At 51.7% G+C, this 27,809-nt stretch overlaps 1 protein-coding gene, 2 long non-coding RNA genes and 1 pseudogene across 4 annotated transcripts in view; 2 read left to right on the top strand and 2 right to left on the bottom strand.

The window, feature by feature from the left end:
* Positions 1-4,484, bottom strand: part of LOC309646279 — a 394,596-nt gene extending 390,112 nt beyond the window's left edge. The window contains exons 1-3 of the long non-coding RNA XR_014255240.1: positions 3,940-4,484; positions 3,697-3,771; positions 3,146-3,236 (exon numbers count right to left, since the gene is read on the bottom strand). This is a non-coding gene — a long non-coding RNA (uncharacterized lncRNA). The remainder of the gene's footprint in view (positions 1-3,145; positions 3,237-3,696; positions 3,772-3,939) is intronic.
* Positions 4,485-4,991: 507 nt separating this feature from the next.
* CASTOR2 (cytosolic arginine sensor for mTORC1 subunit 2) overlaps positions 4,992-27,809 on the top strand; it is a 59,432-nt gene continuing 36,614 nt past the window's right edge. The window contains exon 1 of the mRNA XM_082432405.1: positions 4,992-5,298. Coding sequence (XP_082288531.1) covers positions 5,186-5,298 — 113 coding nt within the window. The 5' untranslated portion in view covers positions 4,992-5,185. The remainder of the gene's footprint in view (positions 5,299-27,809) is intronic.
* On the bottom strand, positions 5,773-18,777 carry LOC309646305. Its single transcript, XR_014255270.1, has 2 exons — positions 9,415-18,777; positions 5,773-6,274 (listed from the first exon to the last, which is right to left on the bottom strand). It is a non-coding gene; the product is annotated as an uncharacterized lncRNA (long non-coding RNA).
* On the top strand, positions 23,912-26,925 carry LOC309645592 (small ribosomal subunit protein eS26 pseudogene; annotated as a pseudogene). The gene has a single exon. The product of its transcript is annotated as a small ribosomal subunit protein eS26 pseudogene (transcript).

Here is a 27,809-nt window from a genome sequence, read left to right on the forward strand (position 1 = left end):
AAACATACTTGAATGCTTTCCAATAATTGAATTGAGTATCAGTTTTTAATTTTAACTTAATTAAAATGAAGTAAAATTAAAGTTTATGTTTCTCATGGCATTAGCTCCATTTCAAATGCTCAATAGCCATGTTTGGCCAATGACTACCATATTGGAGAGGGGGGGTCTAGGAGGCAGGAAGCCTCCTTCCCTTCACATTAAGACCATCTATGGAGGATCTGAGCTTGGTTTTCTTAAGAGAGCCATGGTCGCTGAAAGAGTTACAGGTGGTAGGGCCACAGCATAAAACAGCTACCTTGGCAACACGAGGAGGATGGAATGGACATTAGGAGGCCACTGTAACAATCTAGGACGTGGGAACATGATGGTCAAGGTGAAGAGACAGGCTGGGTTACAGAGGTGTGCAGTAAACAAAATCATTAAGACTTGGTAACTGATTAGATGGGGGAGCAGGGAAGCAAGAGGTATCAATTATCCTGACCAGGATAATTCCCTGGTCAGCTCTCCCCTGTCCCCCACCCCCTCATCACCACCACCAACCAGGGTGATTCTAGAATATTCCAATAATCTATTGCTATTTAAATGCAGTGGTTTAGAACCACAATAATTATTTTATTATTATCTCTCATGAGAGGCTGATTGGGCTCAGCTGAGCGGTTCTTGCTCAGGATCTCTCATTTGTGTCAGGTGAAGGCTTCTTCCCAGGTCTGGTGGTGATGCTGGCTGTCAGCTGAAACCTATGGGCCAAACTGTGCCCACCACTCCTCAAAATTCATATGTTGAAGTCCTAACCCCCACTACCTCAGAATATGATTGTATTTGGCAACAGGGTCTTTAAAGAGGTAATTAAGTTAAAATGAGGTCATTAGGGTGGGCTCTAATCAGTATTACTGGTGTCCTCATAAGAGGAGGAGATTAGGACACAGATACACACACAGAGAGAGGACCACGTGAGGACACAGGGAGAAGGTGGCCATCTACAAGCCAAGGAGAGGGGTTTCAGAAGGAACCAACCCTGCCAACACCTGGATCTCGAACTTCTAGCCCCCGGAATTGTGAGACAATAAGTTTCTGTTGTTTAATTCCCCAGTCTGTGTTACTTTGTTACGCAGCCCTAACAAACCAAAACAAATTTCCACTTGTGATCTGTCCACGTGGCCCATGCTTCCTCACAGCATGACAGAGGCGTTCAGAGAGTGAATGTCCCAAGAGGACCAGATGGAAACAGGATCAGCAGCTATGACCGAGTTTCAGAAGTCACAGGTGTTGTTTCCTCTGTGGTCACAGGCCTGCTCAGATTCAAGAGGAGGGAACATTGACCCACCTCTTAATGGGTTGATGATCAATGTCACGTTGCCAGGAGAGCACGCAGAATAAAAAATCTTGTTGCGACCATCTTGGAAATCACAACATGCCATATCAGGCTGGTAACTTTAGGGATTGGTGATGATGTCATCAACCAAGACAGAGACTACAGGAGGAAGAGGAAAAGGGCTGGGGTGCGTTAGATGATGAGGTAAGGTGTGAACAGGTTGGGCTGGTCAAGCCTGTGAACATTTAGGTGGATGTCACCAACGACTAGGAAGTTAGATATGTGAGTCAGGGCCTCCGGAACATGTTCTGAGCCAGAACTGTCAATTTGCGGGCCCTCAAAATATTAGAAGCCAGAGACTGAGTCCACCCACAGAGTGAGAGAAGATGAGGGTTGAGGGAATGTATCAGCTAGGTATTTCTGCATAACAAACCATTCCAAATCTTAGTGGCCAAAAACAACTACAGTTGACCCTTGAGCAAGGAGGGGATTAGGAATGATGACCCTTCTTGCAGTGGAAAATCTGCTTATAATTTATAGATGGCCCTCCATATACGTGGCTCCTCCATATCCACGGCTCCACAACCACAGATGCAACCAATCGTGGATCTTGCAGCACTGCATTATCCACTATCAAAAAAAACAGTGTAGGGCTTCCCTGGTGGCACAGTGGTTGAGAACCTGCCTGCCAATGCAGGGCACACGGGTTCGAGCCCTGGTCTGGGAAGATCCCACATGCCGCGGAGCAACTAGGCCCGTGAGCCACAACTACTGAACCTGCGCGTCTGGAGCTTGTGCTCCGCAACAAGAGAGGCCGCGACACTGAGAGGCCCGCGCACCGTAACGAAGAGCGGCCCCCGCTCGCCGCAACTAGAGAGAAAGCCCTCGCACAGAAACGAAGACCCAACACAGCCAAAACTAAATAAATAAATTAAAAAAAAAAAAAACAGTGTATAAGTGGACCCGAGGAGTTTAAACCCACGTTGTTCAAGGGTCAGCTGTATTTATTATTCTTCTATAGGTTGGTTGGGTAGCTCCTCTTCTGGTTTCACCTGGCTCATTCATGGGGCTGCATTCATCTGGACAGTGAGCTAGAAGGTCCAAGACTCACATGTCTGGTTGATGCCAGCTGTCGGCAGGGGACAGGGCTCAGCTGGAACAGCTGGAACACTTGGGCCTCTCTTTCCATGTTAACTTTCACTTGGGCTTCTTTACAGCACAGTGGCCTCAGGGGAGCATCCAAGTGGGCAAGTCTCAATGCGCAGGACTTACCAAGTACATGTGCTACCAAGGTAAGACTTCATTGGCCAAAGAAATTCACACAGCCAAACCCAAAGTCAGTGTGGGATGGCTTACCAGGAGGCATGATTCACTGGCAGCCACTGCTGTAAAAATACACTATAGGCAGGAACACCAGGTGGGCCTCTGCTCATTTTAGGGTTGGGCGGAGGAGAAACCAAAGAGGGAAAACCAGAAGAACCAGGATAGGACCAGAAGAGTACAATGCTAAGGAATCAAGAGAGGAGTGAAATCCATGAGAACATGCCACGCCAGTACTTGCATGACCTTGAGAGTGAATGTCTCACCCTAGCCCCAGCCTGAAACCATCCTCTGGATTTGGCAACCTAGAGGTCAGTTTACTCAACATCCCAACATTCATTTCAGGTGTCAGTGTCACAGAAATCTTAAGCACCAAATATAGCTCAGTGAAAGCAATTCTATAAATCCAACCAACATGGTCTAAATTTGCAAACTTTACAATAGTCTGGCTTGATTAACTAGAAGGCCCAGTGTTTTCAAATGTTTTTGACCAAGACGCACAAAAAGAAATACCTTTGCATAAAGATCCAGTGCATGCACGCACAGAGACGCACACACATGCCTGCGTGCCCACACGTACATGTGTGGCCAAAACGAAAGTTTCCTGGAACACAGAAAAGATAATAGTAACCTACCCATACTATGTGCAAAGCTCTGTGTAATTTTCTATTCAGTATTATTTATTTTTTAATGCTAGTCATGCCCTGCTAAATTGATTTCACCACCCACTCATGGGTCATGCCTTGCAGATTAAAAACTACTGACTTAGGCCATCCAAAGCAGAAGTCAGAAAACTGACCAAATCCTGCCTTTAGCCTTGTTTGTTTGGTTTCACCTGTTGGTTTTTTGGTTTTGGGGTTTTGTTTTAATAAATTTTATGCCTTCAGGTTGGCCACCCTTCTCCTGTACCATTTCCAACTGTCTGATACCCAGCTGCTTCACACATCTTCACACTTGCCTGGCCCCTGAATGCATTTCTTTTTGGGCCTTCTAGGCCTCTAGATGCTAAAGGAATAGATGTATGCATTTATGCATTCCATGAATACTGAATGCATGTCTCTCACCTGCCAGCCACATTTCAGGCACTGGGAATACAGCAGAGAACAGACAAAAACCACTGCCTTCATGGAGCTGAGATGCTAGAAGAGGGAGACAGACAAGCAAAACAGAAAAGAATATTCTTTATTAGATGGTGATAAATTCTTTAGTGAAAGTAAACCGGGAAGGGGGTCAACACGCTTTAAGAGCCACCAGATTGCAGGCTTCAAGGCCCTTTGTGGAAATGCGGTAGCCTGATGTGTCCCTACCTCACAGAGGTGGGCTGAGAGAGGAATGTGAGAGGGCATGACCAGAATCTTCCTCCAAGAGAGTTCTCAGACAGGCCCAGCAGGTAAACCTGACCCATCACGTCCCCAAATTACTCTGCCAACGAGCAGAGCACCAGTAACTTTAACCTAGAAAATTTCAAAATTCCAGTCAGCCATTAACGGGGAGCCGTTGCGGGACGTAGTCACGGGCACACCAGCCCGGGGGTGGGAAGCCCTTCGGGTGTATTTCGGACTTTTCCCTAATTCTCAGTCCCCATCACCCGCTCTCCCGCCGGATAAACGGCCACCTCATTAGCTCTGCACACATGACCCTCTCGACCGGACTCCTGGTGACTGCGCCTGCCTTATCTCTTGCCTCTCCTCCCTCACATTTTCCGCTCCAACAAAGCCAAACACAGCACCGTGGGGGCTTTCACGCTTCTGTGCCTTTGGACACGCTGTTCCTTCTGCCTGGAAGACTGCTGGCCTCCAACCCCGCGCGTCCCCTCCCCCTCCTCAGCGAGCTCCCGTTCATCCCTCAGAACCCAGCCTGGATGTCCCCTCCTCCAGGAAACCCCCCAAGGCCCCATCTCTGTCCCCCGCACCCCTCTCTGTTTTGCTTCTCTGCACTGTAATTACCGGTTTCTCCAAATCTCTCCCCTCCCAGACTCAGGTCTCCTCCAGCGCGCGAGTTCTGTGGGCGACTCGCTTTGCGCCCAAAAGCGCCTAGTCCCGAGCTCTGAGGGACAGAGCTTGCACTCAGGCTCAGGCTGGCTCGAAAGGCCCCCGTTTCTGCCCTCCGCCTCCCCGTGGGCCTGCGGGGACCCGCGCTCCAGCATTTTCCCCAAGCGCATCGGGCGGGCCCCTAGGGCGGCCGCCCAGCCCCTGACATCAGCGGTCGCCGGCGCCCGGGCCGCGCGACTACAAGTCCCGGCACGCCCCGCGGCGGCCGCGCATGCCCAGCGGGCCGGCGTTTGAGTGGCAAGTTGTTTGTTACAGCGAACACCAGCTGCTCTCCGCGCCGGGCGCCGCGCGCTGCTGCTCCGCCAGCGCTGCCGCCCTCGCCCGCCGCCCGCGGCCCCTTGCGGCTTGGCGGGCCTCCCCTTTGTCCGCCCCGGCCCGCCCGGCGCCGAGCTCCCGGTCACCGGGCCGGCTGCCCGCGGCGCTTGGTGCCGGCTGGGCGTGCAGGGGGCGGGGGCCGCGGCTCGCCCCCCGCGGATGAGCTGCCGCGGAGCGCGGGCGGACGATGGAACTCCACATACTGGAGCACCGGCTGCAAGTTGCCAGCGTCGCCAAGGAGAGTATCCCGCTCTTCACCTACGGCCTGATCAAACTTGCCTTCTTGTCCTCCAAGACCAGGTGAGCGCGCGGGGACGCGGCGCCGGCCGGGGAGAGACAAAGAGGCGCACCCGGGCGGCTGTCCTCGCCGCCGCGGCTCGGAAAACAACTTCGAGCCCCGGGGAGCGCCCCCGCCCCGCCCCCGCCGCATCGCTCGTCTTGTGTTTGACAAAGCCACCCAAAATGCCCTCCAACGGGGTCCTTCCCCCCCGACCCTCCCTACAAGATGCACCCCTGCCGCTGTCTCCCCCACCCTAGCCCCCTCCCATCCTCTCCCCGAGATCCAGAGGGCTGGGGAGGCAGCTGTGACGAATCCGCTAATGAATGAATGAACGAACGAATGAATGAATGAAAAACAGGTGTGGAGACGCGGCAGTGTAAAAAACAAACTAACGCCCCCCCATCCCCCAATCCCTCTGTTGGGCCGGCCCCCGTCGCCTGGGCGGGGGAAGGGATTCTGCTGAGCGCGGCTACCCAGAGCAGAAAATCATAAAATCATTAGTGGGTGTTTATCTCAAGGTGCCTACGAGGATTGCGGACGGCGCGGGCGGCTGGGGGAGGGCAGAGGAGGGGGCTGCGGGTGAGGGTCGCTGTGGTTCTTTCTCCTCTGGGTCCGGGAAGGTTTGGGGGGGGCGGGGGGGGCGGTTGCCGAACCGTGGAAGAGGGAGGAGCAGGCGTGTTTATGGCTCTGCCTTGAGGCTGGGCTTGGATGCTGCAGGAGGAAAAATAGTTGAAGGCCTTGGGAGGTTGAAAAAAAAAAAAAAAAAAACAAGTTGGATTTTTCCCACTGCCGGTCAGGGTCTGACTTTTGTGAGCCCCGGTGGGTGCTTGGATTAGGGTGGTGTTTTTTTAAGGAGCCCTAGCCCAGTGGAGTGTGAGTGCAAGCTAGCCGCTGTAACTTAAATCCCTTGTTTGTCCACCATTGTGACTGTTGAAAGGGATGAAGTTGTTGCTGGCTGGGTTTTCCGGGCGTTGAGGCGGAGGTAGTTCTCCTTCTCTGCAAAATGAATGAATAAATTACAGGTCAAGGTTAATGTTAAAATGCCGGGCCCCTAGGCTACCCCCCCGCTTGGGTGCTGAGTTCAGGGGAGCTCCCGGGATGTGGGGAAATAATTCAGTCCGAGCCTCTTATCTGCCTGTTAAAGTTCTTCCCTGGAAATCTCACTTCGATGTGTGTGTGTGAGCGGGCAGCTCAGTCCCGCCATTGTTTGCGAGATGGAATGAGAGCCAGTGGCATCTTGTTTACTTTCTTCTCTGGCTGCTTGCTGGGGTCTGGAGGGTTGGAATCCGCACCTTCTCTGGGCCCTGGCTCCTTTGATTGCAAAGGTAATTATTAAACAGGTCATTTGAAAACAAAAGCCAACAGCTCGGATTCTGAGCTTCCCCCCCCACCGCCCCCCTCCTCACCCCCCACCCCAGCCCCGTCTGGTTGTTGACACCCACCCATTCTGCATCTACCTGCCCTCTGCTCCCCACCCCCTAGCCTGTCTTGAGATTCCAAGGCTGGAGTTAAGAGAAAATGGCCTTGTTTTTGCAACCCTTGGCCGTCAGCCCCAGGCAGCCCCCTGGCTGATTTCTCGGCTACCATTCAAACCACCGGGATGATGACTCAGGCTGCTGCTGTGCGGGGCCTGGGTGCTGGGAGGAGGGGGCATTTGGGGGCTTCTTAGAAAGGCAGCAGAGGGCCACTCCCTCTGCCCCTTTCCCTTTACGGAGCGATTGGCTCTCTTCCAGCCCCCAGCCCAGGGTCCAGTTTGGAGGACTCGTAGATAGGCCTGTCCTGGGGGTGAGCCCCTGCTGACCTGTCTGACCACAGAAACCGCACCCCTCAGTGGGCCCCGCTTCTCCCACTCTTGCAAGAGGCAGCTGGTCTGAGGCCCAGGTGACCAGTCCAGTCTCAAGATGACTCAGAGGTCAAAGGTCATCTCCATGTGTGCAGGGTCTGGCCCTAGAAGGTGCTGAGCACATTTGTCAAATGGCCAAAGGCCTGCCTCCCCAGCACTCTGGGCCAGGACACTGGCTTCAGGTTGTGACTAGCCCCCTCACTGCCTGTGTGACCATGGCAAGGTCCCTTTCCTTCTCTGGCTCTGACTTTGTCCATCTGTAATGAAGACAGCACCACTTGGCCCCCTAGGTTTCACAGAGCTGTTGTGTGTGTGTAGCATGGAATGATTGTGGAAATTGGCTTTTCTGCAAGTATAAGGGGTAGCGGGGTGTGGATATATTATTTAAGCAATTTTCAATGATCAGTCATCCAGGTAGAACTTTTGGCCCTTTTTTTTGATTCTTCCATCAGTACCTGCCCCCAAGTGGTGGCCCATAGCCCTGTCATTTTTGTCACTGTGCCTTGTTTACAAGTTTTCAGTCACTCCCTGTAGGGGTGAATCCTCGGCATGGCATTTGAGACCCTTTGGGATCTGAAGCCAGAATTCTCATCTTTAGTCACTCTCTGGCAAATACTGTGTGACCCACAATTTACTTCCCTTCACACCTCCCTGCTTTAGTTCTCTCTCTCTCTCTCTCCCTGGGACCTCCTCCTCCCACCCCCCAGCAGTAAATTACTATTCAACCCTCAAGATCTAGTGCTATCACCCAAAACTTTCATGAACCCCTCTTCCCTCCACCCCCAGCAGACTTAGTCACTTCCTCCCTCTCATGCCTACCTGGGTGGAGGCTTGGGGAGGGATGTGGCATCAGTAGATGCCCACTCCGTGTGCGGGTGCAGCTAGGTTCAAGAGATGCTGAGATACCCTGCCTCCTCCTCTTTGAAGCCCAGAGCCTGGTGGGAAAGGAAGAAGAGGCAATCACAATACAGCAGGGAAGGGAGTACCTAGGGGCTAGCAGAAGGATCTGGGGGACTGCCTGAGGGAGCCTGAGAGGCTTCCTGCAGGAGGTGGCTCTGTATCTTAGGGCTTTAAAATAGGAATTAGCCAGATCCTGGTTCAGTATCCTGCATATGCCACGGTACAACTCTGTGAATTAGGTGGAATGAAGGAATCTGCAACGAAGGAATCTGAGGCTCAAATGTTAAGTGACTCATTCAAGGTCATGCTGTAAGTGGTAGAGCCCAGATTTGAATCAGCATCTTTCTGGCTCAAGCTTAGAGATTTGCTATTACAGGTTCAATGACACCCATATTCAACAGTTATGTCCAGCCCTTGTATTTGCAGCGTACTGTTCTACAGCTTTAGGAGCACGGGATGGAACCTGTAGATCTTTCTGCATCCCTTCCGCCCTGCCTCTGTGGGCCTTATCTTCTGCCAGGAATGCGTGTCCTTCATCACTTCCCATCTAGACTTTCTACTTCCTCCCCTTAACCTTTCATCACTTCTGAACTTTTTTTCCGTAACAGTATATCGTTTGCTTGTCTTATTCTCCCACCACCTAGATTATAAACCTTACTTTCAGGAAGCTTTTTGTGCATCTTTTTATCTTTTCCTTCTCCCCCCACCCCACTTCCAGTACCAGAGATAACAGAGCTACCACTGATTTTACCATCTGTTCCAAAGAGATGAAGACACTGGGTTTGGAGAAGTAAAGTGGCCTGCTCAAGGTCACACAGCTGGGAAGAAACAGGATTGGGATTTGAACCAGGTCCTTTCTCTGCTGTGCTTAGCACACTGCTTTGTAGGCACTTAGTAACTGCCTATCTGATGGATGTCTGACTCGTGCAGAGTGACCCAGATTCCAGCCAGAGTCTTTTCTGAGTGCCTTGGGGGCTGGAAGAGGCTCGGCAGGCTGAATCACACCTGGAGAAACAAGGCCCAGTGCCCCTGCCCCAACTCTCGGGGTAGCATCTGAGTGTGGCTGGAATAGGGGGCAGAAGGCAGGCTGAGTGCACTTATTCTAGGCACAAAGCTGGAGGCGGAGAGCCTAGCTGAGCAAAATCAAGGCTACCACAAAGCTTCGCCCTGTGATAGCCTGAGGTTCTGTAGCCTGGCCAAGGGCCCGCCGCAGCCCACCCCACCATTCCAGTCTCATCTCACATGGCTCCCAGCCACAAAGATTATTTGCGTGCATACACACACGCTATAGTGTCTCTAGCCTCAGGCCTTTGTCTGTCTGCCTGGAATGTTGCTCTTTGCCCTACCCCCCTTGTCCACCTGCTCCTTCTTTTAGATTCCATTTTAGCCTCACCTCCTCCAGGAAGTCTTCCCTGAGAGCACAGCTGAGCTCAGATCCTTCCTCTGGTATGATGGGCTTAATCTCAAAAAGATGTAATGTGACCAACCATGGAATATCAGCAGGCTCCTTTGGGCTGCAAATAAGCTGGCCCAAACAATAAGAAGTATGAACTTTGCGCGATGAGGTCATGAATCCGGCTGTTTGAGGGTTGGTAACTTAAAGGCTTGGTGATGTCATCAAGGGCCCGGTCTTTCTCTTTGGCTCTGTGGAATGGCTGAGGCAGCTCCAGGCATTATGGGCAGTCACAGGACGGGGTGGCGAGGACTCAGGGAAGCGAAAGGGCTGTTGCCTCCCAGGGTCTATGAGAAAACCTTTCTGGGAACACACCCCCTCATACGCAGACTCTCATCTCATTGGTCAGAACTAGGCACGTGAGCATGCCTCCACCAGTCACAGTTACAGGAAATGAGACTATCATGAACTAATCAGGATCCACCACTGCAGCTGGGGCCGGCTGCCTGGAAGCTTGTGGCCACTGGGAGGTGGGGCTCCTTGGGGACCCCAATTTGCTGTCTGCAACCCCGGAAGGGAAAACTGGGAATAATTAATAAGTGTACGGTTAAAAACAACAATGACAACAATAATAGCTGACACTTGTAAAGCATTTACTACATTCCAGGCACTGTTCCAAGCACCATATATCTGTTAGTTCATTTAATCCTCACAGCAACCCTCTAAAGTTGGAGCTGGATTGTCCCCATTTTTCAGATGAGGAAACTGAGGACCTTGAGTGCCCAAGGACACACAAAAGTAGCAGAGCTGGGATTTGAACCCAGGAAGTGAGGTCGCAGAACCTGTCCTGAGACCACTCAGCCAGGTCTAAAATCACACCGGTTTGGACATCCACTCCCCAGGGGCCACTGAGAGTCCATGGCAATGAAGCGGGGGCAGGGGCAAGATCATTATCCTGAAATGCAAGTTCAGGTGACAGGAAGCTGCAGCACCCTCTTTTTTTTGCCTGTGAAATGCTTGTATCCAGAAAGTCCATCTCATTTGATTGGCAAGAAAAAGCACCGAAGTGATATGCAGTAAGCACGTGCTCACAGAAACCCACACTGCCCACTTGGGCCGGACCCGCAGTCTGAAAGTCTCGGGTAGAGGCATTTACAGGAGAAAAGCTCAAAGTTGCAAAAAGTCCATTCAGAGTCCACTGTTTTCTTGAGTGCATGGGGCTGAAGCCACTGTTTGATTGCATTAGAGAAAGACAGGCTGGCAGGGGAGTTAGGGCCTGGAACCCGGCACCTGGGGTGGAATCCCAGCACCCCTACATCCTGGCGGTGTGACCTTGGGCAAGATGCTTGACCTCTCTGTGTGCTCAGTTTCTAAAACGGGTAGTGATCATGTCCACTGCCTAGGTTGTTGTGAGGACTTAGACAAACCATGACAAGCACTTCAAATAGAGCCTGGTCCACTGTAAACCCCAGTAAGCATTAGCTGAGAGAGAATATGCCCTTTAAGCTGGTCAGGGACAGTCTGCGGAGGCAGAGTTTGAAAAGCCCAGGGTTAGGAGATTTTTTTAAGGCTTCTTAATGCGCACACAATCACATTCTGATTTAGGAAGTGGAGATTCTGTCACTGCCCTCCAGGTACCTCGCCAAGGACGCCAGGCATTTAGGGCTCTGAAAGGGGCAGCCAAAATGCTGTAGCATCCCACAGCTGCACGCAAGTAAGGCTTCCTAGAAGAGGTGGCACTGTGAGCTGAGTCTGGGTGGAATAGGGAAATGTCAGGAGGTAGAGGTGCTGGGGATGAAAGAAGACAGGCCGGGCAGGGAGCGGGAGGGGGTGGGCACAGATGGAGGAGGTGGGGAGAGCACAGGGTGAGCCCCAGAGCCAATTCCCACGCCCGCCTGGGGTATCCATGACCTGTTGCTGCCCCAGAGAAAGGGGCTGGCTCAGCCCCAGCTCCCAGGCACCAGGTATGGAAAGCACAGAGTTGTCCTTGGCCTGCCCCACATCCAGCTGCTTAGCGAGGTCGCCCCCCTCACCCGAGCCCCCTGCTTCTGCCGGCGCCAGTCCTTCTCATCTCCCCCCTGAATTATCCAAACAGCTTTGCCACCAGTGCCATCTGCCTCCAGGACAATGCGAATGGTTAGCACAGCCAGAGCCCTCTGGGCAGGAGGAACCACAGGAGCAAAGGCCTGGAGGCTGGAAAGAGAAAGGTGTATGCAGAGTGCAGGCCGGGACTTGTGGCCCGTGTGACCACAGCTTGGGGTTGGTGCAAATTGGTATGTTTTGTTCATGCAGAAACCCTGCAACGTGCACCTGCTGTGTGCAGGGCCCAGTGGAAGACACAAAAGGAGCTTTGGTCCAGTGGGAAGAAAAGGTGTGTTCTCTGCCAAAGGTAGAGGGTGAGAGGCCCAAAGACCCAGAAGGAGGGGACCCCTGGTACTGCGGGGGCTGCGTGGAGGCCCTCTGGCCTCACCAGAGGTGCTGCTGGGGTAGATGTCATGGTTCACTCTGAATCTCTGACTGTATCTCTGCCTTGCTCAAAACCGTTCTCAGGCTGCCCCCTGATCCTTATCTGACATTGTGAATATTCTTTGGTCTGACTTCTGTCCTCTCTGGCTTTGCCCCATGTCTCCACCACACATGCCCTAGTTTTAGAGTAACTGTGGTAGTTTTTAAATACCCCAAATTCTTTGACACTGTTCCCTTCAAAAGCTAGACCTCCCTTGCCTTTAAGTGTGGGGTCTGGATTAGTGACTTTCTTCTAATGAGCAGAAGAGAACAGAAGCAATACTGCGAGGCTTCTGGGGCTAGGGCTTAAAAAGATAGCTTCTGCCTGGCACTGCTTTGCTCTGTCTCTCTCTTGCTCTGTGGGAAGCCAGCTGCCATGTTGTAAGGACACTCAAGCATCCCTGTGGAGAGGCCCACAGTGGAGTGGAACCGAGGCCTCCCACCAACAGCCAGCCTGTGAGTGGGTCACCTTGACCACAGATCCTCCTGCCCCAGGCAAGCCTTCCAATGACCGCAGCCCAGCTAGCACCTGGGCTGCAACCTCCTAAGAAACCCTCTGCCAGAAGTGCCCAGGTGTGCCATGCCCACATTCCTAGCCCATAGGAGCTGTGAGAGATACACAAGTTTGTTGTTTCAAGCGACTAGGTTTTCAGGTAATTTGTTATGCCGTGGATAACTGATACGGTGACTATGTAATTTATCATCCAAATGGGGACACTTCTGAGAATAACAGGGAGCACTAAAAATAATTACCCTGGACAACAGGGCAAACCAGAATGTGTGATCGCCCTAGCCAGCTTTCATCCAGCCAGATAGCTCTTGAAGCCACCCTGGGGCTGGGTAAGTGGCTTTCTGGGATCACCTGTGCCTCAGGGTATAGGGTGGGAGAGCTGGTCCCCCTCTGTCCTCACACCAGGTGCATGTCCAGGCCTCCTCAGGACCAGTGCTCCACTGCACTAAGTCATCTTCTGTTGCAAAGGACTGAGCTTGCGCTTGCTGGCAAATGTTTTTCTTATAACAGACCTCCGGTCTGAAGAACCAGCCCTGAATAAACCAGCCTAGTCCCACCGGTGCTGGAGCAGTCAGATTCTGGTTGTCCAAGACCCAGTGCTGTACCTTGACACAAGCTGACAGGCCTACCAGCATCACCCCCAGCTGCCAGTTCCCCAAAACCTTTAGCCACTCAGTTTGTGGTGAGTGTGTTAAATTACACCTTCTAAGGGGAAGCTCACCTCTGGATGCCTTACACTCTTCCTTGCCTTAATTATAATATATTGGACACACTCTGACCTCTGAGATCTAGGCTTACAAGCCTGGGGTCTTATCTGCCCACCCATGTTCATGGCAGCATCATTCACAATAGCCAAAAGGTGGGAGCAACCCAAGTGCCCACAGACAAACACACGGATAAGCAAAATGTGGTCTGTACATGTAATGAAGTATCATCCAGCCTTAAAAAGGAAGGAAATTGTGACACATGCTACAACATGGATGAGCCTTGAGGACATTATGCTAAGTGAAATAAGCCAGTCACAGAAAGACAAATAGTGTTTGATTCCACTTACATGAGGTACCTAGAGAAGTCAATTCATAGAGACAGAAAGTCGAGTGGTGGTTGCCAGGGGCTGGTGAGGGGGGGTGAGTGGGGACTTGTTATTCAGTGAGTATAGAGTTTCAGTTTTGCAAGATGAAGAGTCCTGGAGATCAGTTACAAAACAATACGAATGCACATAACTACTGAAAAGTAAACTTTAAAATCATCAGGATGATAAGTTTGATAACATGTATGTTTTACAGAAATTTGGGGGACAAAAGAAAAAGGTAGTAGCCTGGCGAGTGCGCAGAACCAAAGGGCAGTGTGGTGGGTGAGTGGATGGCGGTGAGCCAGGGCAGCGTGGGCAGCAGAGTCAGACCGAGGGAAAGAGCTGGCACCCAGTGAGACAGCGGCTTGGAGCACGTCATGCATTAACTCACTTAATCCTCACAATAACCCTTAGCACGTAGGTACGTTTACTGGCCCCGTTTTGCAGATGGGGGAACTGAGACACTGACTTTGCTCAAGGTCACAAAACCAACAAGTGAAGAGTAGGGTTTTTTTTTTAATGACAGCTTTATTGAGATATAATTCGTGTACCATACAACTCACCCTCTTCAAGTGCACAACTCAGCAGCTTCTTGTGTGTTCAGAGTTGTGCAGCCATCACCAGTGTCTAATTCCAGAACTCGTCCATCGTCACCCCAAAAGAAACCATAAGCAGACACTTCCTAGCCCCTGGCAGCACTAATCTGCTTTCTGTCTCTAGGGATTTGCCTGTTCTGGACATTTCCTATCAATGGAATCATACAGTACGTGGTTCTTTGTGACTGGCTTCTTTCACGCAGCATCATGTTTTCAAGGTTCATCTGTGTTGTAGCCTGTGTGTCAATACGTCATTCCTTTTTATGATAGAATAGTATTCCATTGTATTGGGTAGACCACATTTTGTTTATTCATCCATTGATGCATATTTGGATTGTTTCCACATTTTTGTTATCATAAAGATCACTGCTGTGAACATCTGTGTACAAGTGTTGGTGTGAATGTGTGTTTTCATCTCTCTTGGGTAGATCCCTAGGGATGGAAATGCTGGGTCACGTGGTAACTCTGTGTTTAACATTTTGAGGACCTGCCAGGCTGTTTCCCACAGCGGCTGCACCATTGGACATACCTGAGGAGTAGGGATTTGAACCCAGGGCCTCTGGCTGCAGAGTCCATGTTCGTAAACCACCACACTAGCTTAGTATGGGTAGGAGCCTGGAGTCCCATACCAGTTGGGTGACCACAGTCTGGGCTACTGAACCTCTGGGAGCCTCGGTGTCTTTGTGGGCGAACAGGATTATGGGGAAGGGATAGCCCAGGTTAAGCACCTGGCCACAGCAGGCTTTGCCCATGGTCCTCCTGGTACAGCGCTCACTGGAACTTGGTGTCACCTAAGCGGGTGCATCAGTGGAGGCAAGGAAGTGTGACATGTAGGTTCCTGTAGCTCTTGGGGTCCTTGAAGGCCCTGGGCAGCTGTCAGTGGAGAGGGGGCTCCCTAGCTGACCCAGCCTAGGCTGTGGCCGCCTGATCTGAGCCTAGGCTGCCAGGAGGTATATAGTTCTGGCAGGAAGGGAGAGGGGGGCAGTCAAGTCAGGCCTCCCTCCTCCTGCACAGGCCTCGGACCCTGGGCAGTACAAGGTGCATACGTTCAAGGTAGGGTTAGTTTTCCCTCCAAGGTGGGCCTCCTGGACGCTCCCCTGGACTTTCCTCTCCACCCTCAGGGCCTCTCCACCAGGCCTACCTTCCTTGAGCCCCTCCCCACCCCACGATTTACTCCCTTTCTTGAGTAGGAAAGGCAGTGGGTGGAAATTTTTTCTCAAAGTTCAATCTTTTTCCTTCAGAGTTCAAAAGTCACTGAGGCAGTGACTGATAGGATGGATTTAGAACAAACAAAGCTTTTAGCCTCAGCGATCTTTCTTGAGAGCCTACTACGTGTCAGCCTGCAGTAGGGTTTTCCATCCTTTTCCCTCACCAGGCTCCATAGGAAGGAGGGCTCCCAGCCGACGGTGGAGTCAGCAGCTCGTAACTCACCCCAATTCACACAGTAGACACCTAGCAGACTGGGGTTCAGGCCTGTGCTAAGGTCCATTTCTCAGGGGGCGTACACACTTGTAAGAGTCAAGAAAATGTATTTTTAATCCAACGTACTCCACTTACCAGCTCTGTGACCTTGGACAAGTTGTTGAGAGCCTCAAAGGAGGCTCAGTTTCCCCATCTTTAATATAGGCACCGTGCTATCGAGCTCTTTGGGTTCCACTGAAGATTAAGTGGGAAATTTTACATCAAGGGCTTAGGCATCCGACCCACAGTGAGCTGATCATTGATATGAATCCAACAGATATTTTTTGAGGACCGAAGTGCCCTGGGCTGGACTGCACGCCTTGGCGAAGGGGTAGCGGTGGCCTCTGTCCCCACGGTGCTGATGGTCTGTTCTTCTTTGGAATTGTTGGAAGGGCTGAGCTGGTGGTTGCAGGATGGAATGACTAATTCTGATTTTTATTTGACTAGGGGTGTGTTTTTTTTAATTGAGTGAGCTGTGGGGACTGACAGACTGACCCAGGGGGCCGGGGATGGGGAGGCTAGCAGCAGAAGAGGAGTCTGCAGGCACGTGGGCCCGAGAACCTTTGTGGTTAGGCCGGCGGCCCGCTGTAAGGGCAGCTTGTCAGAACCAAGAGCGCCGGTGTCCTTTCAAAGGCATGAGCTCTCCGCTCCCAGCAAGGTCCTGGGAGCCCTTCTCAGATAGTGGCGATCGCGAGACCCCTCAGTGCCCACCTGTACTGTCGGCCTCGCTTGGGCACCAGCTGTGTTGTTAAAACGCCCCGTAAAAAATCAAACCATTGGAAGGTTGCCCAGAGTTAATGCCCTGAGGATCGCTTGTTCTCAAAAGCCAGGACCCCTGCGTCTTCCTGCAGAATGAAGGTTCTTGCATCACCCCCACCCCTACCCCACGCACACACCTCTGTCCCATGAGGGCAGATGTCCTCCGCAGACTCGTCCCTTCACCCACCAAGGGCAGGGACCGGCCAAGGGGGGTCCCCGTGGGAGCAGTTAGGTGCCTGTGAGGTCTGGAAGCCTGTGCCTCCAGCCTCCGAGGGCTTGTCTGCCACACCAGGGGGAATCAAGCCCGTGGGACGGTGGCTTGGGAAGGCAGAGGCTGCACCGTGGAGGTGGTTCATTCTTGCTCTCTGGGGTTTCCTTACACCTAGCGTGGAGTCTTGGCCCTTGAGGCTTCCTTCATCTCCACTAGTTCCCAAGTGTGTCTCGACACCCATTCTGTGCCACATGCTGGCCCTTTAAGGACTTGGACACCAACCCCGGACTCGTTGTAGACAGCACGGTGGGGAAGACAGCTCTCCAAGATCTTGATTACACTAATCTGGTGAGAGGAAAGTCCTCAAGGCTCGGGGGAGCTCGAGGTACAGGAGAGGAAGTACAGTTGAGTCCAGGTGGGTCGGGGAGGGCTTCCAGGAGAGGTGGCATTGAGCCAGGCTTGAAGCATTGAGGTAGAGCAGGGACTTCCAAGAAGGAGGCACAGCATGTGCAAAAGCACAGAGCCCTGGCCAGTGTGGCCCATGGTGAGCTGGAGCAGCGTGGGAGCGGGAGGGGATGGCCCTGTTATGAGGAGAGGGTGGGCTCTGTCCAGCCTCCTCGGTCAGGATCTGGGCACTGGTGTAATCCCAGGGCCGAAGAAGGCTCGTGGGAGAGGGGAGAGCAGGGCAGGTAAGGAAGAGGACAACTGGGGGAAAAGGCCCAGAGAAATGGCCCAGTGGAAAAGGAAATGAGAGAGAATGTGGTGTGGGAGATCTAGGCTAGCGAAATGCCACTTCTGGGTGTATACCCGGAAGGATTGGAAGCAGGGTCTCAAATATTTGTACACCCATGTTCACAGCAGCGTTATTCACAACAACAAAAACATGGAAGCAACCCAAGTATCCATTGACTGATGAATTGATAAGCAAAATGTGGTGTATGCGTACAGTAGAATACTGTTCAGCCTTAAAAAGGAAGGAAATTCTGACACCTGCTACAACATGGATGAACCTTGGGGACTGAGTGGTATAAGCCAGTCACAAAGGATAAATACTGTACAAATTTATAGAGACAGAAAGTAGAATGGTGACACACAGGGGCTGGTGATGGGGAGAATGGGGAGTTATCGTTTAATAGAGACAAAGTTTCAGTTTTACAAGACGAAAAGAGTTATGGGGATGGATGGTGGTGATGGTTGCACAACAGTGTAAATGTAGTTAATACCACTGAGCTGTATGCCTTAAAATCATTAAGATGGTAAATTTTATGTGTATTTAATATAATAAAATGCATACTGAACAACAGACAACAAATCCAGGCTAGTGAGAATGAGAAGAAAGTTGAGAGGTGGAGGTGTTGCAGGGTCAGGGGTGGTGGTGTGTGGAGAGGATTGTCAGTGAGAGAGCATGAGTCTTGACGGATCTGAGTTTGAACCCTCACTGTGCCACCTGTATGAGTCAGCTTGAGCTGCAATAACAAAATACCACAGCCTGGGTGGCTTAAACAACAGAAGTTTATTTCTCAGTTTTGGAAGTTGGGAATCCAAGATCAGGATGCCAATAGATTCACTTCCTGGTGAGGGCTCTCTTCTTGGCTTGCAGATGGCCGCCTTCTCCCTGTGCCCTCACATGGTCTTTTTTCGGTGCATGTGCATGGACAGAGAAAGCAAGCGAGATCTCTCTCTTCCCCTCTTAGGGCACTAACCCCATCACGGGGCCCCATCCTCATGACCTCATCCAAACCTAATCACCTCCCAGAGTCCCCACCTCCAAATACCATCCCATCGGGGGTTAGGCCTTCAACATATGAATTTGTGGAGGACACAGACATTCAGTCCACATGCCACATTTGGAGTCATTTCACTGCAGTAAGTCTCAGTTTTCACATCTGGAAAGTGCTGCTGAGCCCCTGGGGTCCTGTTGGAGCCTCATGTGCTCTTGTGCATCCAGTGCCTGGCCTCTAGGAGTTGCTCATCAGGCCTTGGCTGTCATCGGCTAGGCTTCCCTGAGCATCTGCCATTCTCCATAACCCCTAGATGTCCCCAGATGGTCTGGGGCTCTGGGAGATGCTCTTTTCCCCCCTTGCAGGCTCTGCTTTGGGCCTCTCTGACTGGGTCTGGTCCTGTGGTCTCTAAGCAGGAGGGTGAGCACAGACCAGGTCTCAGGAAGACTTAGGGGGGCTGTTTGTCTTCACATTGAGGCTGGAGATCTTGGGATGCCTTCCCCATTCTTTGTTTACCCACCCCTGAAGGACCCAGGCTTACTGGGGGTGGGGGGGATGGTGACCAAGCAGCTTCTAGCTGGTGAGAATGCAGAGTGCCAGGGTCTGCTTTAAGATGACAGGTCACCTGGCTTCTTAGGTGGGTCAGGGTCAGGCCCCCTCCCAAATAGAGGGTTGCAGGTGGGCAAGAGAGGCTGTACCCCAGCCTGGGAGAGGCAGGGAGCCCCGTCATCCTCTGATTCTCCTCCATTCTGGCATCAGGCTGTCTGGGCTGTCGCCTGGGTCCTGGGCAGGGAGGAGGAGAGGATTGTGACTGCCAGGGTCACAGCACAAGTCAACAGCAGGGCTGGGGTTTGATCCCCGGGATAGTCTGGCCCCCAACGCCATGCCGCTGGCCACGACACCCTCCTTCCTGCACCCTCTCAGTGCCGCCCGGTGGCACCCCACTCTTACCTGGCTCCCCTGCCTTGGCAGTCCACCTTGGCCCTATCGCCTCCTTGCCTCTGTTTTTTTTTCCCTTTGTTTTTAATTTTTGGATAGATAGCAAATTCACAATTTATTAGAATTCCAAAGTTACACAAAGGTGCCCAGTAAAAGCTTCCTCCCACCCTTGTTCTTCAGCCAACCAATTCCCGCCCCCACAGACAAGGAGATCAGTGGGGATCTCGGTGATATTTCCTGTGTGTGCGTGTGTATATATATGTGTGTGTGTGTGTGTGTGTGTGTGTATGCAAATACGCATATGTAGTATTTTCTTTTTTTTTTTTTTTTTTAACATAAATTGGTATTAAACCATGCTCAGTATTCCCATTCTGCACCATGGTATTCTTCAGCTGAAGTTCGTCTTAGTGGTGATTCACATCCTTCATTTTAACTGTTGCACAGTTTCCCAAGGATGAGGTGACCATCATATCTTTAAACTTACTCTGCAGGTGGACCTTTGTTCCCAACCTTTTTTGTCATTATTTACAATTAATGCCATACCATGTAACTTGGGGCACAGGCCTTATTTTGCGTGCGTGAGAATATGCCTGCAGGCAAATGCCTAGAAGCAGAACCCGGGGTCAGAGCACGTGTGTTGGAAAAGTCCTCACGTAGTGCCTGCGGAAAGGGGTTCCCGTTGACATCCCTGTCTGGGTGTCCTGGGCCTGCTTCCCACCACCTCGCCACGCAGTGTGTCATCAGACAGCCTGGTAGGTGAAGGACCCCTCTATGTCACCTTCCATTTGGGGGTATGTGTTTATGCACACACATGCCAGCCCTGAGGCATTTGCTTGTCTTCTTGTTTGGGGCCCTCTGTCACCGTTCATCTTATTTCCCCCAGCCAGCTCACAGGCCCCCAGTGGGCTGTGGCAGGTCTTAAGCCTTTCACCTCCAGAGCAGCCAGCCTCTAGTCGGCCCACCATAGTTAAAGCCCTGATTTTATTTGCTCTCGTATCAGGGTATTTGCCCATCTCTGTGGCCAGCTCCCCCGCTGTCCCCCTCCATGTGCAGGTGAAGACATCTGTCTGCCAGGCCCTGGGGCCCAGGTAGCCACGCCCACACTCAAGCATCCCCAGTGTGCCCAGCCCTTGAAGCTGAGTCCACACCTCCAGGGGCTGCCCCCTCACAGGTCCAGAGCCCTCTCACCTCCACAAATGTTGGAAACTGGCCCAGGTCCCAGCACCCCCAGGCCTTTCCACCTTCCTGCCTGATTTAGCTGATGGGGAGGCTCCAGGCTCTGGGAGCAGCTGGGCCTGAGCAGTGCCCTCCCTGGGGCTTCACAGCTGTCCCAGAGGTAAAGTGTGCCAGACCCCATAAAGATACCCACCTGCCCCAGGGCGGTGGGTAGGCAGCTTCTGGCCCCTGTTGCCCTCAGAGAGCTCTGGAAGAGCCTTCTTGCGGCTGCCAAAGATGTAGCAAGAAGCTCACCCACCTCCTGTGCAGGTGGAGGATGCTGGCACCACAGAGGCCCAGGCCTACCCACTTACCAGTCACACGTAGCATGTTCTGCCCACTTAACTCACGGCCTTTGGTGGAGTGTTAGCCTTTCCAGGCCTCAGTTTCTTCATCTGCAAAATGGGGTGATAACACTGACTTAGCCAGCTCATCAGAAATTCCTTTTAACATCGTTATGTTCTGATCACTTTAACGCCACTGTCTCCCTTACTTTCTCTCCCTCCACAACTTTGGCAAGTTGGATGTGGCCCTGGGATATAGGCCACAGCCAAGTGAGAATTTTAATAAAAGTGAAATATTTGGTCCAGAGCCCGTGGAAGGCCCTTGGGGCCTGGCCCTTCTCATTGTGGGGCAGGGCCACTAGACTGTCATTGAGCTGCTCCAGGCAGCTCAGAGAGGTAATGACATGTACAAACCCAGCAAAAGAAAACGCCGCATCCCCCAGGAGAGGTTAGGTAGTAAGGAGCTGACAGTGGGTACCTGTGTTGATTTTCGACCCATCCTGACTCTGGGAAGTTGGTGCCACCATCAACCAGGAGTGCAGGACAACGCGACAGCTTGGGCTGGGGCTTCCTTTGCAGGCATGTCTCAGCCATAGCTGGACCCACAGGCCAGGCGCACTTTGGAAGCAGCAGGGGCTGACGACCCCTGTCCAGTTAGTCAGCGTAGCTCTGCTGCTGACTGAGCCTGCCCCAGCCTGGGACAGCTAGGGAGAGTAGACCAACCAGAGGGTTCTTTGCCCCAGGGCAGGCAGGTGCAGGGCTGGAGGCTGGCCACAAAGGGGTCCCTTCCAGCCCTCTCCTGCCCCAGCCTAAGGTCTGGGACGGCACCATTTGGGTGTAAGCGCTGCCCTCCCTGGTGGAGAATATTAGCACACTGAATAGCTAGTTCTCGGCCACTCTGGGCTGGACCCAGCCTGACATCTTTAGTTCAGCTCTTTTATTTCATGGATTTGGAACTGAGTCCATAAAGGAGAGGACTTGCCAAGGCACGTGGCAGTCACACTGATCCCCCCAGGTGCAGACAGGCCCTGGGGAGCTAGGCTGCGGCTCAGCTCAGAGCCCCTTCCCTTCAGCTTGGGAACCATTCTGTACCGTTTCTCATGGGCTTATGTTCATTTCAGCCCTTTTCCCATCATCTCTGGTCATTTGTCCAGTTGTTTCACAGGTCTCTTCTCAGTAGCTGGCAGTGTCTTTAAGGGTATTGTGGACTGAATGTTTGTGTCCCCCCCAAAACTCATATGCTAAAGCCCTAACCCCTAGTGAGAATGTATTTGGAGATGGGCCTTTAGGAAGTAATTAAAGTTAAAAGAGGTCATAACGGTGGGGCCCTGATCCAACAGGATTAGTGTCCTTAGGAGAAGAGGCACCAGAGAGCTCGCTTGCTTTCTCTCCACACATGTGCACAGAAGGAAGGCCAGGCAAGGATGCAGCCTTCATCAAGCCAGGAGGGAGTCCTCTCCAGAAACACTGCCAGCACTCTGTTCTACTTCCGTCCTCCAGAACTGTGAGAAAATAAACTTCTGTTGTTTAAGGCCCCCAGTGCTTTGTTCTGGCAGCCCTGGCTGTTGTTGCCCTACGTGTCCCCCATGCCACCCTAGCCCTCCTGGACCGTTGAGATTGAGGACCAGTGGAAAGAGCCCCGGTGAGACTGTCCCAAAGCCTCAGTGTGCCCATCTTGGTAACGGGAGGGTGAAGAGAGAGGCAGGTAGGTCAGGTACTCATGGGCACCATAGCAGTTTTCCTGCCCTTTCTCCCTGGCTCAAGGTTGAGCCCATTAAAAGAGCTAAGTGTCGGGAATTCCGTGGTGGTCCAGTGGTTAGGACTGTGCGCTATCACCAGGTTCGATCCCTGGTCTGGGAACTAAGATCCTGCAAGCCGTGCAGCGTAACCAAAAAGAAAAAACCAAAAACAAACAAACAAAAAAAAGAGCTAAATGTCAGTGCTAAACATTTTACCCCCTGAGCTAAGTGAACAACCGGGGGGCTTTTCCTGGGGGAAAGTAGTGGTAAACTCGAGACCCCGCCTCACGCCAGCAGCTAGTCCTTCACTCTTGAGGACCTCAGTGAGGTTCCGGACATCATGGAGACAGAGATGGAATCAGAACCTGGAATGGTCCCAGGGCCTGTGGCTTGGGGGGTTAACCGCAGCCGAATGACCTGGAGCTGCAGGCCACGGAGGCGACATGGGCATTGTTTCAGGTGGAGGCTGCTTGCTAATGAATGAGTGATGGGTAGAAAAGTTCTAGAACTGTACTGTCCAAGTCGGTAGCCTCTAGTTCACATTTAATTAATATGAACTCTAGCTAAGTTCATATTAATTAAAATCAAGTAAGATTTTTTTAAAAATTCAATTCTTTAGCCACACTAGCCTCATTTCATAGCACTCAGTAGCCACACGTGGCTGGTGGCTAACCCAACTGGACAACGCGGGTGTAGACCATTTTCATCATTCCAGGAAGCTCTCCTGGATAGCACTGTTCTAGGTTTGTTTGGACTCAGTAGAGAGAATGCCAGGTTCGTTTCAACGATGGCTGTCCTGACTTAGGGTTGGGCGGAGTGGGGTCATACCTGGCCGTAGGTGCCACCCTTTGCAGGCAGATGCTGGGGGTACACCCCGTGGGCTCCTAGACAAAGCAGTCGGGTATGCTGTAGTGTGATGTGGTTGGACCCAGGCTGGCCTGACCAGCAGGAATTGGCTCCATCCGGGGACTTCAGGGCTCCTTTCTGACATCCCAGCTGCTCCCACACTTAGCTCTGCTTCAACTTTCTGCTCCAGCGCCACCACCTCCAGGGTGCCCTCCCTGAGTCCCAGACCCCCAGCACTCCCCTGCTTGCCCTTCTCTGTTTATTCCCTGCATCCACCCCGCTTATGTAAACACATCATCACATCTGCATCCCCAGCTAACGCAGCGCTGGGCCCGTGGAACTGCGGTGGACAGGGCAGCGGCTTGGCAAAGCTGGAGCCACGATCCTTCCGACGTAGGCCCTGTGTTCTGACTCTAGGAGTGACAAGGCGCCAGCCCAAAGCGCAGGGAGATGCAGGGCATGCCCAGGGTCACCCAGCTTGCTAGGAGTCGAGGCTGAACAGGCCCAGCTGGAGGTGCTGAAGCCCAGTTGGAGCAGGGAGCAGCTGAGATGCCCAGAGCCGGCAGATGGTCACAGGCCATCTTCTGCTTCACCTGGTTTACATTTCGCTTAACCTACTCCTGACCCCACCTCAGAGGCAGCCCAGGGAGCTCTAAGGGGTCCCAGGGGCCGTTAGCTCGGGACCCCGCCTCCTCACTCCAGGCACCGATCCCATGAGTGGTCACACACACAGACACCCCTTCATCCAGGAAATTGACTGCCCCTAAATCCCAAGACATTTGAGAACTTAAGGGGGTCTAGGAAAGGAAAAATGGGGAATCTGTAGGCCAGACATGTTTTCTTTGGCCCACCCGGTGTGTTTTTTGAAAAGTACACCAACATTTAGCTCTCGCCTCCTCACTTCCAAGATGACCAAGAAAAGAAGGAATAATGGTCGTGCCAAAAAGGGCCGCGGCCTCATGCAGCCTGTTTGCTGCGCCAACTGTGCCCGACGCGTGCCCGAGGATGAGGCCATTAAGAAGTTCGTCACTCGGAACATCGTAGAGGCCGCAGCCATCAGGGACATTTCCAAAGTGAGGGTTTTCTATGCCTATGTGCTTCCCAAGCTGTATGTGAAACTGCATTACTGTGTGAGTTGTGCCATTCACCGCAAGGTAGTCAGGAGTCGTTCTCGGGAAGCCCGGAAGGACCGAACACCTCCACCCCGATTTAGACCTGCTGGTGCTGCCCCACGACCTCCGCCAAAGCCCATGGAAGGAGCTAAGTCCTTAAAGACTGAAGAATACTGTCCCCTGGAAAGAAAATAAAGTGGAAATTATGCTTAAAAAAAAAGTACACCAACATTTAAATATTGAGAGAGATCACCAAAATCTGGATTTCCAGCTTTTCTGGAAAAATTGGCAGATCTTGCAACCCAGGGCCCACATGTAACAGTACATCGGAGCTGAGTGGCAGCTGCCCCTCTTTGGTAGGAAAGGAGCCGCCCGCCACACCCCAGGCAGCCTCAGTCCCTTCCATACCCTGGTGTCCCCCACCGCCCCACCTCCACTGAGACCAGGTACTAGGCCCATTTGTCATCGTGCTGTTACTGGCCTGTTTCTTGGGTACAGAAAAGTATGTCTCTACTATTCTGCCCCAAAAGTGCTAGGAAGAAAAAGAGGCTGAGAGGGCCATGGGCTTCTTGGTACAGGTAAAGAATGTTCCTGGGTATGGAATATGCAAAGCGTGTCTGACTTCTGGTTCTCTTCACCTGAGTATCTTGTACACCTTTGAGCTGTAACCCCCTGTGAAGGCATTTCCAAGCTCTTCCTTGATGTCCTCCTCCCATCCTCCATCCACCCCCTTTGGTTTCTTGTCCCTGAAACCCCTGCAGAAATACATGTGCGTCTGTGTCCGACTCCTTATCTCGGGGGGCTCGGCTGATACTGCTGACTTGGTAAAGATGGTAGCAGCTGAGCAGACCTCCTCTTGGGGCTCCTGACCGTCCTCCCAGGCTCCCAGCTGGAGGGACACAGGAGCCAGGGGTCTGATATGGCCAGGCTCACGGGCTTCGGTTTCTGGGTCCTGCATCCCCTGGGCGGCCCCCCGGTTGTCCATAGTGAATGGAGTATGAAGCCAGCTGCCCCCACCTAAGAGAAGATGGGACTCAAGCAGATACAGAGAGGCAGGTGCAGAGATAGAACAGCGAGATTGCCAGTGAGATGTGGGAACTGCTCTCCATGCAGCCAAAGTGAGCTGCTTAAGACATAGACCCTCAAACATTTCAAAGCCTTCTTTTTCCTTTTTTTTTTAATGGACCTCAGGTGCACAGAATGCAATTACTCATCATCCTTGTTCTGTGACATACTTATCGATCCTAGCTTTCAAGTTACGTTTGTTTATTGTTTGAATTAGAATACCCCCCACTGCGACCATGCCATGATGGTAACTGCTGTGCACCCACACTTATCTTTGCCTTGACTTTTACAAACAGTTTTGTCCTGTGTATACACCTGACAAGGGGATCTGGCTGTGTGTTTTCTGGGGCTTACTTTTTTCCACTCAACGATGTATTACAAAGTATAGATGATATTCCATGTTTCCCTGGCTATACACAATTGGACCACAGCGCCGTAGAATATTTCTCTTCCGCGAGTTAGGGGGTCTTTCCTTCTGGGGTCCGCTGCGTATGCTGCTTCCCCTGCCTGGATCTCATCCTCTCCGAGCCCTTCCCAGACACCCCATCCAAAGGAAACCCTCACAGCTGCTCTGTTTTAAAACCCCTCCTTGGGGACTTCCCTGGCGGTCCAGTGGTTAAGACTCAGAGGTTCCAATGCAGGGGGCGCGGGTTCGATCCCTGGTTGGGGAACTAAGATCCCACATGCCTCGGGGCGCGGCCAAAAAGTTTAAAAAAAAAATTTTTTTTTTAAATAAATAAATAAAACGCTTCCTTGTTCCACAGCCCTTCCCGCAGTCAAACTACGGTAATGCTTTGTGTGCTTGTTTTTGCCTGGCCCCATGTCAGCGGGGTCCTTCCCCATCTCAGCAGATGCTTGACCGCTGTGCTATAGGACCCACCCCGTGGAGAGGGTGGGACTCAGGCGCGCTTGGGTGGGCCGAGGTGTGCAAAGGAGTTCTTGGGGGCAAACTTGAGCTGCTTTTGTGGAATTACGGGAATTTGGGACAGAGGAAGCCAGCCAGGAAATCTTTTTTTAATAAGGATGTTTATAGCAGCTTTATTCATAATAGCCAAAAACTGGAAACAACCAAATGTCATCAACAAGAGAAGGGATAAATTAAAATATATTATAATACATTATAAATATATATAAACATACATATATATTCAGCAATAAAAGTGGCTACAAAACGACATAAAGTAAAACAGATGAATCTCAAAAACAATACACTGAACAAAAGAAGCCAGACACAAAATAGTACACACCGTATGATTTCATGGCTGTGAGGCACGCAAACCAGCAAATAATCTTTGATGATAGAAACTGGAACAGGGGTTGCCTCTGGGTGGTCTTAGGGATCCACAGGCAAGGGACAGAAGGCTTTCTGCAGTAATGGGAATGTTCAATATCTTTTTTTTTTTTAATTGGAGTATAGTTGATTTACAATGTTGTGTTAGTTTCAGGTGTATGGCAAAGTGAATCAGTTATACATATAGCCACTCTTTTTTTTTTTTAGATTCTTTTCTCATATAGGCCATTACAGAGTATTGAGTAGAGTTCCCTGTGCTATACAGCAGGTTCCTATTAGTTATCTATTTTTTATATATAGTAGGGTGTATGTCATTCCCAGTCTCCCAGTTTTTCTCTCTTGATTGGGGTGGTGGCTAAATGGGAGTATACAATTGTCAAAACTCGTCTAACGGCACACCTAAAATCTGCACATTTCATTATGGTAAATTATGCCATAGTTCAGAAAAAGGCTTTGAGTAAAAAAAAAAAAATTACCTGTGAGAAACTATGCTCCAAGCCCAGGTTGACCTCATTAAAAACATTTCTCACCTAAAGCGATGAGTGCCATTGAGGAGCTGCTTGGTCCTGGCCCAGTGAGGGGGGGGGGAGGTGTCACCAAGGGGACTTTTTTTTTTTTGGCAACACCACGTGGCATGCGGGATCTTAGTTCCCTGATCAGGGATCGAACCTGTGCCCCCTGCAGTGGAAGCGTGGAGTCTTAACCACTGGACCGCCAGAGAAGTCCCAGAAGGGATGTTGTAGAGTCCTTTTCCCCATCCATCTTCAGGTCACCTCCTTACTGCCTCTGCCCCCTCAAACCTTTGTTCTGAGGACCCTAGAGGTACACCCTGGCATGTGAGCCACGTAGAAAGGCAAGAACTTGAACCTTTGGCCTCCACCCAGCCTGCCCTCTGGGATTTTTCTTCTCTGGTAGTGAAGTAGCAGCCACGTGGGGCGTGCACAGATCTTACGCATGTGGCTCCGTGAATTCCCACAGACTGACCACACCTGGGGAACCAGCTCCCAGGAAAAACCCATAGAAAATGTTCCCAGGATCCTGGAAGTCTCCCCGCTACCCGCTTCTGGT

The sequence above is a fragment of the Balaenoptera physalus genome, assembly GCF_965194825.1.
Source record: "Balaenoptera physalus genome assembly, chromosome: 16".
NCBI lineage: Eukaryota > Metazoa > Chordata > Mammalia > Artiodactyla > Balaenopteridae > Balaenoptera > Balaenoptera physalus.